Source organism: Pleurodeles waltl, chromosome 3_1 (genome assembly GCF_031143425.1).
Source record: "Pleurodeles waltl isolate 20211129_DDA chromosome 3_1, aPleWal1.hap1.20221129, whole genome shotgun sequence".
NCBI classification, from domain to species: domain Eukaryota; kingdom Metazoa; phylum Chordata; class Amphibia; order Caudata; family Salamandridae; genus Pleurodeles; species Pleurodeles waltl.
The window spans coordinates 1,894,799,978-1,894,816,557 of record NC_090440.1 but is presented as its reverse complement, the minus strand read 5'-3'; the positions used below and the strand labels follow the sequence as shown (position 1 = coordinate 1,894,816,557).

At 39.7% G+C, this 16,580-nt stretch overlaps 1 protein-coding gene across 21 annotated transcripts in view; it reads left to right on the top strand.

The window, feature by feature from the left end:
- ABI2 (abl interactor 2) overlaps window positions 1–16,580 on the top strand; it is a 630,778-nt gene that overhangs the window by 386,647 nt on the left and 227,551 nt on the right. For 15 of the 21 annotated variants that reach the window (XM_069226017.1, XM_069226004.1, XM_069226001.1 and 12 more), the window contains 2 exons: window positions 5,255–5,352; window positions 11,798–11,947. In XM_069226017.1, the coding sequence (XP_069082118.1) occupies window positions 5,255–5,352; window positions 11,798–11,947 (248 nt within the window). The remainder of the gene's footprint in view (window positions 1–5,254; window positions 5,353–11,797; window positions 11,948–16,580) is intronic. The other 6 variants (XM_069226020.1, XM_069226013.1, XM_069226006.1 and 3 more) reach the window with 1 other exon arrangement.

Sequence of the window (16,580 nt, the reverse complement as noted above, 5' to 3'; positions counted from 1 at the left end):
GGTCAGCATGTATTCTGACTCTGTCTTAGAGCCTAAATGTTTGTGGCATTTTACCGTCCCATATGTACCCCTTTCTTGGTTTATGTACTAAGGTCCTAACCTAGTCTACTAAGACAGAAACAAGATTTAGATAACCAAATAGGATAAAACACCAAGTTATCATTCCTCTAAGTAAAACATGAGGGCAAGGTTAATCAGTTGTATAGCACAATTGTATCTTTACATATTTGTAAAAACAGAGTACCATCAATATCTTTGTGGCTCAGCTCTTAATTATTATCCACAACACCCACACTGTACACTTATGTCCATACTTATGATCTCACGCTTATAATCTTTTATTGTCTAACTTGCACTCATCTAACCTATACCGGGTTCATGTGTCACGGTCAGGTGGGTAAATTCTTTAGTCACTCATATTAGATAACCATATTACTCTATATTTACTGTAAGTGTTATTGGTATTGCTTTGCCTGTCAACCTGCCTCCCGCTCACTTAATGGTGTTTTCACTCGTCTTCTGAGGGCTGAATTGCTGGTCACGACTTGGAGTCCATCTCTGACCAAATATGGCAAGAGTAGACTTGTGCCCTTTTTCCCCCCTTAAGCTTTTTTTTTTTTTTTTTAGTGCGCATGCGTCTGTTGCGAAGTCACGTTCCATGTTGAAGGTTTGCACTGTGTATCTTGACTTCTCCCTACAGACATATACGAAGTATTGTTCCTTCTTGTGCACCAGGGCTTGAGCTTGTTGAGCTTCTATATTTTCATCCACGTGTTGCTTCATAAAGTTTCATTACAGAATGCGTACTTGCTGGTGTCTAGGTGCCATGCAATCCACATTCAGTGTCACACATCAATATGAGGAAAAGCAGGGTCAGTCCTTCTGCCTCGCCGCACTCTAAATCAATTTCCTTAGTGTACAAGATCAGTTTATTACCAATTGTAGCATTGCAGTGGATTGTCTTTTAATACCTGTGTGATATGTTTTGTTTCTCTCTTTTTCTTGTGGGCTTTGCGGCATTAATTTTTTATGCAAATCTCAGGCGTAAGCAGTGTATGGTGCGGGGTGCAAGTTATAGTTAGCTCAGTAAACTAAAACTGGTAAATTCAGTACTTGTTTGGTTTTTGAACATTAGTTTTTTACTACTACAATACATAACTATATCGTCCCTTTATCCTTCTGTGTTTTCAGTGCACATCTGAGCTTTTGTTTTAACCTATTAAAAGATATATATTACTATACCTAACTATAATGTCAGTTTAAACTTTATTTTTTTCAATGAATTCATGGGTTTTAATTATCATACACACCCAGCTCCCTTGCTGAGCATAGCATATCACCGCCCGCAGTCAGGGGTTGGACACAGGGCCAGACCACCTGTTGCAAACAAAGGATGTGCAAGGCATGGGTTTGACTGCAGGGCATTGGCTGTTGCCTAATCCCCTGTGAGCGGCCATACCTATTGCTGGCCAACGACCCACAGTTGGGTAGCAGTCCATGGACACCCACTTCACATTATCCATTAAAAAAAAAAAATAATTTGCAGTACCTCTGAGGTACTGTCTCCCAAGGGGCACTCCAAGGTACTAAAGGAAAATGCTTGCTTCACATTTCATCGCTTGCACAGTACAAGTGTACTCCCACAAGACCAAATGGGGAGTCCTCGCTTTTTTGGAACCCTCCCCTTTTTCTTGGTCCCAGCTTAATGAATCACCTGAACCTTTCCAGGAAGGAAGTGAGGTGGGTGGATTTTTATTGTAAAGTTTTGTGAAGATTCCTCAAACAGTGCCAAAGTTATTAGGAAACTTAAAATCCCTCTTCCCATGGAAGCTCTGATATAACTAAACAGTGGCGAACGCTACTGTGTAGTAAATATGAAAAAAAAAAAAGCATAGTTACAAACTAAGTTATTGTTCTGGCTCAGACGTTAAAGCCACTGAATGTTACCACTTATGAACACACACTATACTTTACATAACTTATGCCACCCACCATGTTGGTCTCCTGTTAACACCTTTTTTGCCAATGTATTTTTATTTCATTTTCAAGGTTTTTTTAGTCTGTTAATGCTTTTCTGTATCTGTGCCATTGACAAGTAGGTGTTTTGTGCTTAGTGATGCTGTGACTTGAGACATATGTTATGTGCATTCGTAAACATAACTACCGAATTTGAGTGGCTTTATTCATTTGAGCTAAAACATTAGCTCAGTTTTTAGCTAGGTGAATTTAGTGTGTTTATTAGAATGTACTTAACTTCCAATATCCACTGGCCAGGCCCTGTGCCCCACCCACCACGATTGTCCAACCATTTGCATGTACAGCCAGGCTGGTTGCAGGGCCTGGCCTGTTCTAAGCACTGCACCCAACCTGCCATGGCGCCAAACACCCCCTCTGTATGGCCTTTGGCTGTGTGAAGCAGGGGTTGGGCAAATGTCACTGGTTTCAGACAGCCTGACTTCCAAGCAAAGGCATACACTCATTTTAATGTTTGGCTTTGCTCAAGTACAAAATGTGGATGGAATCAAGCACTTAGAGTGGGCAGCTGTAGAAGAGTCCGCTGAGACTCCAGAGTTGTGTGCTTAGGAGTTTGTTCTCATGATGTGATTTACTACCCTTGCGTCTGAATACTCTCAACTACTGCCTTTTTTTCCCTAGGGCTGTGTAATTGTTTTTCACAGCTTGAAAATTGTGAGTTGGAGCTGCCTTGTGTATTTGAAGATGGAGGGAAACAGACAAATGTTAGCCCTAATCCAGCCATTCACATTTTGTAAAAAAAAAAACAAAAAAAAAAATGTGATTGGCAGAATTGGAGTCATAATATCAAAGTTAAAACAGCAGAGATATACAAAGGTATTAATCCTTCAAAGCCAAGGAGCCTTTTGTATACGTTAATGTCTCAAAAGCTACTGAACCCATTTAAATAAAATCAAACAAGCATTGGCAATGCTAATAGATCTGCCTTCTCCGTCACTGACAGGTTTAGGTGCTCAATAATCACCATACATACACTCGGTCAACTATCTTTGCGTTTAGGCATCCATTCATACTTCCACAGACTCATTCCGCCTTCACCCTCTGACAGAACTGCACTTAACACTCCAATTCAAGAACATATGAAAGATAAAAGAATGCAAGTAGAAAAAACAAAACCGGCATATGCTTGCATTAAAGAATCTAAACATAGAAGTTGGTGACCGTCTTGCAGACATGCAGTAATTAGTATATTGTTGTTTTAAAGTTCCAGCATGGCCACCACATTTAAAACCAACATGCTGGCCCTCCTGGAATGGTAATACAATGATACACTATGGACTAACTGCCTTCCATAATGATCTTGTGGTTCAGAGAAAGTGGCCACGTAGGATGCAATGCACTGGGGTTGAAATGAGCGGCAAGCAAGTGACCTGTTAGTACTACTTGGAGAGCTGTAATATCCTGTTAAGAATCAAAAGGGGAGCTATAAAAGGAGAACATTAAAAACTAAAAGCCTGGCCAACCAGCCCTGACTCTGAAACACACTGCTTTTAAGGTGGTTGTACACATGTTATCAGAAAATGTCGCCATTCACAGAGCAATAGAAACTACGGCTGATGTGGACTGAACTATTAACCCATGCAGTAATGTCTCATGGATGGAAGCAAGTAGACTGTAAACGATACTCAGTCAGACTAATGGCAGAGCAGAGGTGATTTCCAAAGGCCCTATATATTTACATATTTGGATTTATCTTGTTATTTCTTTTTTTATCGGATTGTGATCTTAGTAAAGGTCTACTTTCAAGCCAGGTTTGGTGTAAATTCTAACAGCCATTCGGTCTATAGATGTGAGAGCATTTTCCTATGGGATCTAAAATGAGAACTCCCTTGTTTATTTCCTCCCCTTTCCTTCCCTTAACTTTTTATTCCCATTGGACGGATGTTTATAAAACTTACCATACTGAGAGTTAGCTGAATCAGTAGGTTGCCAAAACTTCATGCAGATCTGTCTACGTCGTCAAAGTTTATATTTAAAAAATACCATGACTGTGGGTACGCCCTCTGAATCATAACCAGACCATGTATACACATCAGCTAAGCATCAATTTGTTATGATTCTTACTCTTTTGTTATTGCGAGGTTCTGATTTTTGTGGTTACAGGGCCCTTTGGTTCCTGTTTTCTCATGTAAGCTTGATCGGTTACAGCTTCTCAAGTTGATGGAACACATTGGTTAGTACATATTGAAATTCGTTTTTTGCCCATGATTGTTTCTTACTATTTGAATAGTACTCATAAATATTGACTACCTGTGAAAATGTGTCTAAATGAAACGCAGATAATAGTTATGCATTTGTTTGATGTCATGGAAAGAATATGCAACACTAAGCAAGAATGGCAGAAATTTTTAGGGTTGAGCGCGTGCAAGTGCACTGGACCATGTTGTAATCTCTCTGTGGGCTTCTAACCACGCCCATGTCATGCCCGTCACTCATTAGTTTGTGGGCTTGCCTTTTAAAAAACGATTGATTCCATTTGTGAAAGGCATGCATACTTCATGCCTTTTCCAGTGTTAAGCCCTCCTCGAGCGCACCGGTAATCTACTGAAAACATACAGGGCTCTGTGTTTTCAACTGGTTTCTGGACTATTTTTTCATTTCCTGCACAGCGCGATCTCGCTGGGTAGAAATCGAGCGCTTTGCATGACATCGACCCTGTTACATGGATAATTGCACTTTTGCCGGGAACATGGATAGTTGCAATTTTGCCGATCAGTTTCACTGTGAGCGAATTTGTTTCCTTTTCTGTGTCTCCTTCACGCTCATGTTGACCATCGGCTCGCATATGTGAAACTGTTTTAGTTTTCATTCTTAGTTTATGTGGTAAGAAAAGTCCGGTTAGGAGTTTAAAACGCTAATAGCTCTAACGCAAGACCCGTTGTATTGCAAATGCTTGTTTTAATTGCATGCATTGTTTCTGTGGGTGCAATACTGCACATTTTTTAACATCACTCTCAGAGTTCCAATATGATTGAATTTATTCTAGTGGGGATTACCTGAATACCTTTTACAGTAGCAAATATGACACACTACAGTGTAATTAATGAAGCATACCAGGTGCATGGCTTTCATTACATATACCCACCGTGACACTAAAAGAATAGAACTGATTTCTAGCGTAAAGTGCTGCTTTTCTTTATGGGTCGCTTGGGCCGAAGCTTGGTATAACTAAAAATGTTTTGTCTTCTCCTCCTTCCGCACCCATTTCTGTCTTTAACAGGTGAGCACACAGAACATGAAGATGGGAGGCCTGCCCCGTACAACGCCTCCTACCCAGAAACCACCCAGCCCACCCATGTCAGGCAAGGGGACCATTGGGTGAGTACTTTCAGACGTGATTGGCTAGAAATACGCAACTGTTTTACTTGCCTCTCTAGGTGAGTGTGCCTAAAAGCTGCATGCATTATATCGAGCGGAAAGCATTATGAAGTGTTTTATCAGGCAATTACTGGGGGCCTTTGCCGAAATCAAGTACTATATCAACCTTGCATAGTAGATCATTTCGTTGCTTTGTTCGTGACGATTTTAGTTTAAAGAGATTTATATTATGATGTGGGAATTTCAATTAAATGCTCTCTGTTCTTTGCATCGTGCTATGCACGTTTAAACCTGGCTCTTGAATTCATTCTTGAGCTGCCAGTTTTCTGCACATTTGCAAAATTCAAGCACAAGATGTCATGGAGAAATATCCTGCACTGAAGGATTGAAAACTTCTTTTATGCCCGTGAAACTCTGTTTTGTCAGCACATGTCCAGTGGCCTAACGAAAAGAATGCAGATATCAAGGTGTTTTGTTAACAGGCTGTGACTTGATGACAGATTTAAACCGTTATTAGAGATTTGCAATAAATTAATGTTAAAAAACGATTCCAAAAACCAGCTTTAAACTCTTCATTCGTGGAGTTTCACTGATATTTATTAGCACTCGATTATGGATATTTTTTTCAGCTGTACTACTTTGATCTGTTATGTATTTCACGGGCAGAGTTGTTTTCACTACAATAGACTTGTTTTCTCTGTGTATTTTAGTCTTCCCTAGATGATAGATGGTCCAATTGGAGATCTCAAGTAGTTCTCGCTGTCCACAGCTTGTAATTTTGAGTGTTTTATTAGATTAATTTCTTTTCAGAAGCTACTTCAGTTAACATTGTGGGATCTTGTCGAAAAAAGAAAAGAGGGACTGGGAGAATTGTGGTCCAGTGTACGATCTCCCAAAACCTAAACCTATAAATAGAATTAGTACACTGTTCCAATATATCTACATGCAGGGAGAGGAAGTGTCAGTATTATCAGGAGAGCCCTCAAGCATCGACTGGGACGCGAAGCATCATCATTGGGCAATCTCCTCACGAACGTTGGTGGTTCTCAACCAAAGATGGTATAGCAGATCTAATAAGGTCTGCAGCAAGTACTGACAAATAAGAAAAAAAGGAGAGAGAAAAATAGATTTAAAATTGGCTCTGAGCCTTCGGCATCATGATTTAATAACTCAAAACAAGGATCAGGCCAAGATTAAAAAAGGAAGTAAAGGAGTTTGTGCGGGGAATAATGTCCCACTGTACTCCATAGAAAGGAAAGAAGGTGGTGTACCTAGTCCTAACACAGTGTGGTCAACGTGTTTCGCGCCTCTGTGGTAAAAAAAATGATCTTATGGCGCTTCATCAGGACCATGAACTACTACTTCTCCTATTTATATAAAAAATAAGTGCTGAAAAGTCACTTACTGAACAAAGACTATTTGTCACCGTTGTGGGATCTTGAACATAGTTTCTAAACTACTGCCATGAAGGCACTCACCATGTGGGTCACAAATGGATTTTGCAGTTGTCGTATCATTAAGTTTAACTGGCTTTATTGATTTTCTTGCATACACAAACCACTGCCTACAACCCACCGGGCGGTACGGGCCAAGCCAGGTGCTTTAATCGTATTATGAAGAGAAGCAAGCAAAATGTAACACAGTTAAACGTAACCCTCCCACACCCCCAGCTCTTCTCCCATGCCTGAATTTTTGTGTAACACCATGACAGAAGTCAACATATATATAGTATAACATGGGGTTGTTGTATCTTTAAACCAGTTCTTCTCGATGGAATGAGTCAATTTTCTTTGATCACTTTACATAATTGACAATGTAGAATCAAATGTTGCATACCTTCTGGTTCATTTGGGTGGCAGGTGCATGTTTCTAATAAGTTCCTCCTTACAAGATTTTTAGCCACCGGCAGCACGAGGCAGCCTGCCCTTTCGAAAATGTGTTTTTATTGAAGATTTGTCTACGTCTGGATATAAGGTTGTTGGTACCAGTCTACCAAGACAATGTCCCACAAACCAAGATGCAAGAGCCCGGGATAGAAGATTGTTGGTACATGTCTTTCAAGAGAATGTCCTGACAGCCAAGACACTAGAGTCTTTCCAGGTTGTCTTCACACTTTCTTTGGCTGCTGCCCTGCTATCAATTTATTTAAATCTTGAGGATAGCATTTTACTCTTATATTTACATGTAACCAAGGATGCTTCAGTAATTTCACTCTCAATGCTTTAAGATCCCTCTTCAAAGTGAGATAGAATTTAGTGTGTGTTTCACGATTGAGATGTTCCGTCCAGGCTGATTATCTGTTTTTACAGTTTATCGTGCTGGACTATTCTTTATTCTCTTTAAAGATGAATTGAAGGTAAGATTGATTTCCAGTGCAAGTTTGGGGACTTCAGGCCCCAGACCCAACATCTTAGCACCATAAGCCAGAATGCAGCCATTCTTAATGGTCAGGTCTTTGTTCACCTATGGAGTCAGGGTGTTGCTATTCCGTTTTTGTAGGAGTTGTAAGAATGTATTGTTTCTAGTTTTGAATTTTGGCCTCTTGAATCCTGAGATAAGGATAGGCCTACACCTGTTACAGGAAGTTACTGCAACGAGTAAACCTGATTTGAGGCTAAAATTGTTCAAACAGCATCTCTTTTGATTTAGAGATGTTGATATTTAATTATTAGTTACACAATAGACATGTACTGCTTTTAGTTGAGCCAGAAGCACCTTAAGAGTTAGGGCAAGCAGTACCATGTCATGGGCATATCTATTTTATGTCTTTTTTTTATGTCTGTATTCTATGTCTAAAGTTCTGGAACTGAATACATGATCGTAAACACATATTTGAATTAAGGTCAATACTAGAACATTCTGCATTTTAAATTCAGTTTTTAGTGAGCTTCCAATTATTATGTTTTATAATTTTACTTTTATTAACTGAAAGTCTTATGTCGAAAGGCATTAAATAAAATGAATGAAAATAAATAAGATAACATTAGGCTAAAAATTCAGGTTTCAGATTAGGATGTGTACTTCTGCTCCTTTAATATACAGCGATCACCGGATTAAGAATTGAAGCACAGTATGATAATTTCTCTCTGGCCAGGGACATTTGAATTGTTTGGGAGCTGTAGTTTGCTTTTACTTTTCAACCCTTTTTTAAAAATTATTTCTACTGAGCCGCTTTTGGCCATATTTTGCTTACTTTATAATCAGAACTGCATGCAATAAGATTATACCATGCGTTATGTTTTGTGTTGCAATATTTGTGTGCTGTAACTGGATTGTGAGGCTTAGGAGGCTAAGCCTTTGTCGCCAGACTTGGCCACTATGCAGCTAGCTGGCTGATGTAGAAAAGTTACATATCTCTTCAACGGATGAAGACCTGTCTATTGTGCTATTCTTCCTTGCATGCATAACGTAATCTAGTTTACAAAACCTGTTCTCTGAGTGCTGTTCCAAGTATAGGTATACAAACGTATAGACTTACAATTTGTTTACCTGGATTATCAAGGCCTCTGCCCTTACTGTGAAGAGCTGCTTCTGAATCTTAACTTGCTTGCTGTTGCAGCTGAACTGCTATCGTCCTAGCTTTGTGTCCTAATCACATAATCAGAATCCCAGTGCCATCTTTCTGTTTACTCTTGTCCTAAGGAGGGCTGTGATTGGAAAAAACTAATTTTTCCTCAGAAGGCTACAGTACCAATCTGTAGTGTGATAAGTTCTGTTCCTATTAAAGTCACAGTTCGAGAGGAGACGATAACCTTTAAAGTCACTTAGACTCATGATTTTCCATTCTTCCCTGTCCCTGCTCGCAGATGTTCTCTCCTCTGTTTTCTGACCTAGGTAAATACACTAAAGGTGTTAATCAAATGTCTTTCCCTGTACTGTTTTGCGGCCAAATTTATCAGGTGCTGGATTGTTGGTCTGGTTTTCTCAATGATCACTGTAGGATTTGGAATGTCTTGTGAGTCTCCTCATAAATAGTTATGGGTGTTGGCTTTCCTACCTTTGTTGCTCATCTAGATTTCTTCACTTTTAGGCTAGAGCCCCACAGCTCTGATTTTTCTGCTGTTACAGGGGCACACTGCTACCCATCATTTTTGGGTGGGAGTGGTGTACAGTGCCATATCTTTACATTCATATGTGTCCTGTAACTAAAGCATCTAATGTTCCGGGCGTCTCACGTCTGCTTTGTTTTCAGGTTTGTCTGCTGGTTCTTAAACATAATTCCAAGTTCACTTGTTTCTATGGTGGGTTATTTTATTTCACTTGTCCCTCAAGGATTCCTTTGATGTTTAGAGGACTACATTGCCAAATTGTGCATGTCTGTGGTGGGGTTGAAATGTTTGATGCTGAATGGATCTGTATTTTAAAGGGACATTATGATGGTTTAATATTACATCTGCTGATATAAGGCACCTCTTACTACATCCCTTTCCCCTTTCACTACATATCTTGATATTAGATTGTCTCCGGAGGCCGGGGAAAGATCCACCTGCCCTTCATCTTCTGCCTCCTTTTTTTGTTTATGGACTCTTAGTGGGCCACTTTACCCTGAATCACTTAAGGTTTAAGGAGGTTTTGGGTCTCTAGTGATAAGTCTGCTTTAAAGGACATAACATGCACATCTTCTCATTACCACAGATGGGGGATTTCATTACTCATTCGTCTTTTCTCATTACTGATGTTTCCCCTTAAAGCATGGGTGACCCCAGCATTTTGCCACCAGACATCAGACCTTAAGTATTTCCTTTGGCTTGTATCCTATTGAGATTTTATTTTATTTTTTAAATAAAACCTTACATTCTTCCTCTCTGCAGGTCCATCATGCAGAACCTGCTTATTTGGGGCTAGATTTCCTTGCTGCAAGGTATAGGTTATCAAAGTAATTGTGGATCATAATTTGTCTGTTGTTGATGCTAGACGATCCAATAACCAATATTCTTTCGTATCTTCAGACAAAAAGGTTAGTTACATGTTTTAGCAGCAAGGGTGTTTTTTCTCGATACTCCATGCTTCTATCTACTATTTTGACTAGTTCACGGTGTTTAAAAAGATTCAACAGGGTGGAAACAGTAAAAAAAAAAAATGTATTTTCTGAGGTTAACTGCTTTTTTGAGCTGATATGACATCCTCAACTCTGTGGGTGTAATGCCTGGTGGGTGAGGAACTATCTTCATCTGCACTTTTCTATTTTCAGGTTGCCACTAACTCGGCAACCAAATGTCATGCAAAACGAGCATAGTATATTCACAGGATATGTGTACACTATGTGGTAGGCTACCTTCGTATGAAAACATGATTCTTCTTTTCACCTTATCACCACTCTCACAATATTTGCTGAATGTTAGCATTCTGTTATGCCAAGCTTAAGGATGCATTGTTGATCTTTACTTGATCAACATGAAGTGTTTTCCTTTGTTGTTTTCAAGTGATCATTCCTTGTTCTGAGTAGTATCTTTTTTCAACACTTCGAGAAGTTCTTTTGACGCACACTGGTTCATTTGATTAAACGCAAAGATTACACTGTCTGGGTGTTTGAATTTTGTCATCAGTCATCAGACAGTGGAATCGGAAGAAAGGCTTGATCAAGGTGCTCACAATTTAAATTGTTGGTCAGATTTTAGACTAATCACAGAGGAAGAAGTAATATCTAAAAGTTTTATAATCAAGTTTGGCTCTCCTGTCGACCCTTGTCCTCTTTTGCCGGTTACGTAGATGATTGCACTTTTGCCGATAGGTTTCACTTTGAGTGAACTTTTATTTGCCTTTGTGTGTCTGCTTTGCACTGATGGCGGCCTCAACCCGCTTATGTCAGAAACCTTTACTTTTCAGTTTATATGGCAAGAAAAGTCCAGTTAGTTATGTGAAACTGTTTTATTTTCATTTTCAATTTATGTTGCAAGAAAAGTCTCGTTAGGAATTTACAATGCTAATTGCTCTAGCTCAAGGAAACGTGAGACCCGTTGCATTGCAAATGCTTGTTTTTATCTAGCCAAGGAATATTTCGACATGTGAGACTGAATGATTCTTCGAAGATTCCTAGTTAAAGGTTAGTAGACAAGTACAGCATTTTCATCTCATCCCTCCCTATCATGTATATTGTATACATGTGTTGTGTAATATATGTGTATGTGTTTACAGTTGTGTGTGTTTGTGTATGTATAAATGTATGGCAATTTATGTATGTGTTGTGTACAAAATATGTATGCAATACTGTTCTAGCCATTCTCGCAAACGTTTGAACTGAAAAATCAGTTTAAGTGTTAGCCACATTATGGTGGTTTTATCGTCAGGTTGGGAATTTGAAGGAGGCTGTCTGTTTACGAAACTGTCACCAACAGGTAATTGGTTCGAGCACATACACAAGTCATTTTTTTTTTATCCGATTTTAATCTTTGTTGAAAATCAAAAAAACAAATTGATAATTGGGTTGTATTTCTTTTTTTCATAGGCGCCACTCTCCTTATCGCACACTTGAGCCTGTCCGACCTCCAGTGGTACCAAATGACTATGTACCCAGTCCCACACGTAACATGGCTCCTGCACAGCAACAGAGTCCCGTTAGAACAGCCTCTGTGAACCAGAGGAATCGTACATACAGGTATTTGTAGTTTGTAGAATACTTTCCCTCAAGCAATCCATGTTTTGTACAAGTCCAGGAACATACAATTAGTGAAAACTGGACACTGAAATGTTCTTCGAAAGTCAAACCTTTAATAGTGATCTTCTAACATTTTACACTAGATAGTGACTTGTATACCCGATTCGGTGAAATGTGTTAAACCTGGTTCTCCTCCATGGTCTGTCTTTGTAGAACTGAACCAAGGTAAACAAGTCACACAATAAACTTATATTTTTTCCTAATTTACATTGACCAGTGTAATTTAATAGTGGTAAAACATTTATTGAAAGGAGACTCTTAGACTATCACTGCAGAAGGCAAAGCTGTGCTTCATAGGTCTTTATTCTGATGTTGATGACCACGTAAAATATGAATATGAGTTTGTTAACCTGGTACGCTTATATCCACCTCCTTCACATTCCTAAGTAATTGTGCTTAGACTAGCTTGGAAAAAGATTTGAAAGATTGTGTGGTGGCAGGCTCACACTTGCACAGCCTTCTTTGTTAGCCATAGCTCCTCACCTGCTACAGTCTTGGTGCTCTTCCACCTTTTTAATTTCTAACATGCAAACCTGTGAGGTTTTGTATGAATCGCCTTCAGAACTCTGTTCCACTCCACACTAACATTACTAACATTTCATTCAGCATTCATCTAGATTAACAAAATGAATTCGCACATCTGCCTCCCTTTCTTTCCCAGAGTCTAGTAGCTAGAGCCACCCATTTGCCAGAGTTAGAGTACCATTGTTGGCTCAGTTATTGCCAAAAAAAAACAAATTGAGCCAACTTTACAAATATATGCAGTTCTCTCTGTTTCTGGCCCAACACCATTTCGTGCGTGAACGCCCTGCACTCACTTCTACTAAACCATGACACTAGTGTCCACATTAGTCAGTGGTTAGGATATTTTTCCTTGTCAAGTGTGCGAAACACGTTTCTTTAAGCTTGAGACTAGTCAGCACACAGGGCCCCTCCTTGAATTTGAGAAACTCTTGCCAGTGGTCACTGCCCACACACAGGACTGCTGTATAGTTTCTGTCTTGTCTTGTACTGTCTCATTCACAGCCTTCCTTACCCCTATCCTGTTTTCTATAACCATGCACTGTTCAGTCTTATGTAATGTTTGATGTAACTTTTGTGCAACATTTTTGATCGAGATATCTCACATAAAGAGATAAAAAATGTACTATTTGCAACTTGAGTGTCAGTCTTCAGGATAACAGTTTCTAAGGATTTTGGAGTTTTTCTTCTTCCTTCTAGGCTGGAAAGTCCAAGCTGTATAGACCTAACTCCAGTTGTTCCAACCTACAGACCGATGTGGGAAACAGCTCATTGTTGTAACAGATTTCCTTTCAGTTGTGTCCAGCTAAATCCTGCATTTGCATTCTATTCAAAGATTGTCCAGTTGGGAAGCACCTCTTCCAGTGTTTCATCACTACGATTCCTCAAAGTTTGACTGAAAATTCATTGGGAGAGCAATGTTGTTTTTAACCTTCTACAACAGAAAGCTCTCTTTTGGCCTTCCCTTGGGTTCTTCAAAGTAGAAGAGTCTCTCTCTGTACATATTACAAAAGCATTATTTAGATATCATGTGTTAGGAGTGACATTGGTGTAGCCAGAGTTTGCTGTTTGGTACCTGCTAAAGCACTTGAATACTCTTGATTATTGCATGATGGCATGTAGCTCATAAATGAATGAATAGAAAGGCATCCTTGGATGGTGGAGTAGGAATACAGAAGATCGAGAGAGAATGGGGTTTGTGTCCCAACCTTAAAAATCGAGATGGTTCCTTTTAGGAACAGATTGTCATAGCAGGAGCTTTCCTAAACCCTTGTCCTTGAATTGGAAAGTGTGGTCTACTTTCAAGCTGGAGCATGATCAGGGAATTTAGAGTGGTTGTTCATAAACCACTTAGTGAAAGGTATCCAAATGGATTCCAGTGAGCATTCAAAGTCTGCCATATACACTTGCTCCAACGTAATGCTATTACCAAGTTTTTAAATATATTCTTTATAATGATAAGTGGCAGCAGGCAATCCTTTTTTTCCCCAAAACTATATCAACACTTAACTCCATTGTTTCAGGGCCAGCATTGTCATGGGTGCCCCATTACCAAGAGTTACCTACAGTGTGCCAATGCCAGATGTGCCATTGATGTCATCCATATACCTGTGAACCTTATGTCTGATACTACTAATAGTATGCTTGGCCCAGTTTTGTCGTGGTTGCCTCCCACACCCCTGCATGCATATGTCACAGTTATCCTCCCTCATTTCCTCTCTAGATCTAGAAACAAGCAACAGATTATGGGATTTGCGATTTTTGCAATGGCAAAAAACTGCTCCATTTACTGAAACCTGCTGTTCAACCGTTATCTAATATGATCTGCACAAATAGTTGATACTCCTATTTATAACATTGACATAAATTATAATGGTTCAAAATGACAAAATGCAAATAAAGTTGTGTTTAAAAAAAAAAAAAAAAGAAAGTGTCCTCCCTCATGCCATGAATTGCATCCAATTGGGCACAACCAACATTTTGCCACATACACACACATCATATTCCAGGAATTACCTTCAGTGTGCCAGCACCAGTATTGTCCTGTACTTGCTCAGTATGCCAGGAATTATCTCCTGCATGTTAGTATCAGCATCGTGCCATGGATGTCACATATGTAAAGTACTTCCCATTGTATGCTATGGCCTGCATTTTGCCACAAGTGCCCTTTATGCTGAGAATTACCGGTGGTATACCAGTGCCATAATTTTGCCACCAGTGCCACTGTAAGCCAAGAAATCCGTCCAGTATGCCGAGACTGCCATGCTTAACTCACACACTGTCACTTATGATCATTTAATATACCCCCACTTATTCTCACACTTATTCATTCTCACTCACTTTCACTCATACTTATTCATTGTCACTAACTCCTCACCTGCACTCACTCTAATTCACTCTCACCTACTTGTACCTACTCTTATCACCTTACCTATTCTCTCTTACCCTGGCTCACTAATTGCTACTTAGTTACGCTCACTGTCACTCATTTCTCACTCACTCTCACATTCACTCTCTGTACATCTTCACACTCCTACTAATCTATTTTTACTTACTCTAACCCCACTAATTTTCTCGTAGTTTCAATTATTCTTTGTCACTCTGACTCACACATTCTCGCTACCTGTCATTCATTCTGTTTTACTGAGGTGCTCACACACGTACACATACACAACATTTCAAGACATTGTTTTATTTACTTTCGCTGATTTTGTGGGTCCTTTTTCAGCTCCTCGCGATCCAGTGACTCTCTGGGAAGGCACACAGCTCCCATGTGGCTTCACACCAGTCTTTTTAAACTCTTTGAGCTGGGAGCAGGTAAAGTGACAAGCTGATTGGCATGTAGCCCTAGCACTTAAGGGGGCTGCCTTTACAAGTGGCGCCACTGCATGTCACAAATGGGTAGGCACTGAGGAATGGCAGGCCTCTGAGCCCGTGGCTGGGGTTACACCTGCCCTAGACCAAATGCCTAATAGCGGTTGCAGGTTTTTTCATGCACCTGTGCCATCTATCACACAGATCTCACTGCCTGCCTCAGACTGAGGCTTGGCCATCACCGAGAGTAGCAAGTGTTGACATTTTTTAATTATACTATTGGGACATAATAATCTGTTATGCTACATCAGTATAACAACATAGAGCTATAAAAGAAGTAGAAAGAACCCTAGTGCCCATAGAAGTGAATTACCCCTGATTATGCTATGTATTTGTTTCTCCATGTGAAGGAATCCACTCCTTCGTTCTTGTGTCAGTATTAAAGCACGTACTATTTGAACGTGTAGCTTGATATGAATTTCCTTTATTAAAGCTGCAGTTGTATTATCAGATGCATCTACCGTTCAGATTTGGGATCTTCTGGCATTGTGATTAAATGAAAACTTTCTAATAGATATTAACTCCTGCAGATTTTTTCCTTTACCAGGTGGCAGATTGAGTCCAGAAATTTTTCTGCAGCCATTGTCCCATCACTAGTGTCACTAGGCCCTGCACGACATCAGCACTAGCGGTCCAGCAGCACCACAGGAAATAAGATACCAAGTGCCATAAAAGGTGCTGTGTGTATTGGTGACATCAATGCCATTCTTGCCTACCTTTAGTGGTCATGGGATCCGGATCCGTTGAGTTTTTATTTGGCATTTTTGTGATCAATTGTTGTCCTTTCTAGTTACTTTGTAAAAACTTTTCATAATATGTCTCTGAAGTATTTGTTGTCAAACCACAATCGACCTTCAGATGTTAGTGACTGACTTTCATGCCTCTTGTATTTGGTGTCTGGGTGAAGTGCATGACCCTACATTTTATGATGTGTGCCAGAGGATGCATCCCACCTGTTTGATTAAAAGGCAGGCATAGCTTTTTATGGCCTCTTTTTGAAGGCACACAAGGTTGAGGTCTAGATATTTAGACTTTGTGGCACACCTCTGTTGAGAGGAAAGACAAAAGATATAAGAAAGAGAACCTCTTATCAGAGAAGGATGAAGAGGCAGAAATCATCCTGTTTTGGGGCCTGTTCCAGTCTGTTAACTCTTATTCCTACAGATGAGCTGTCCAC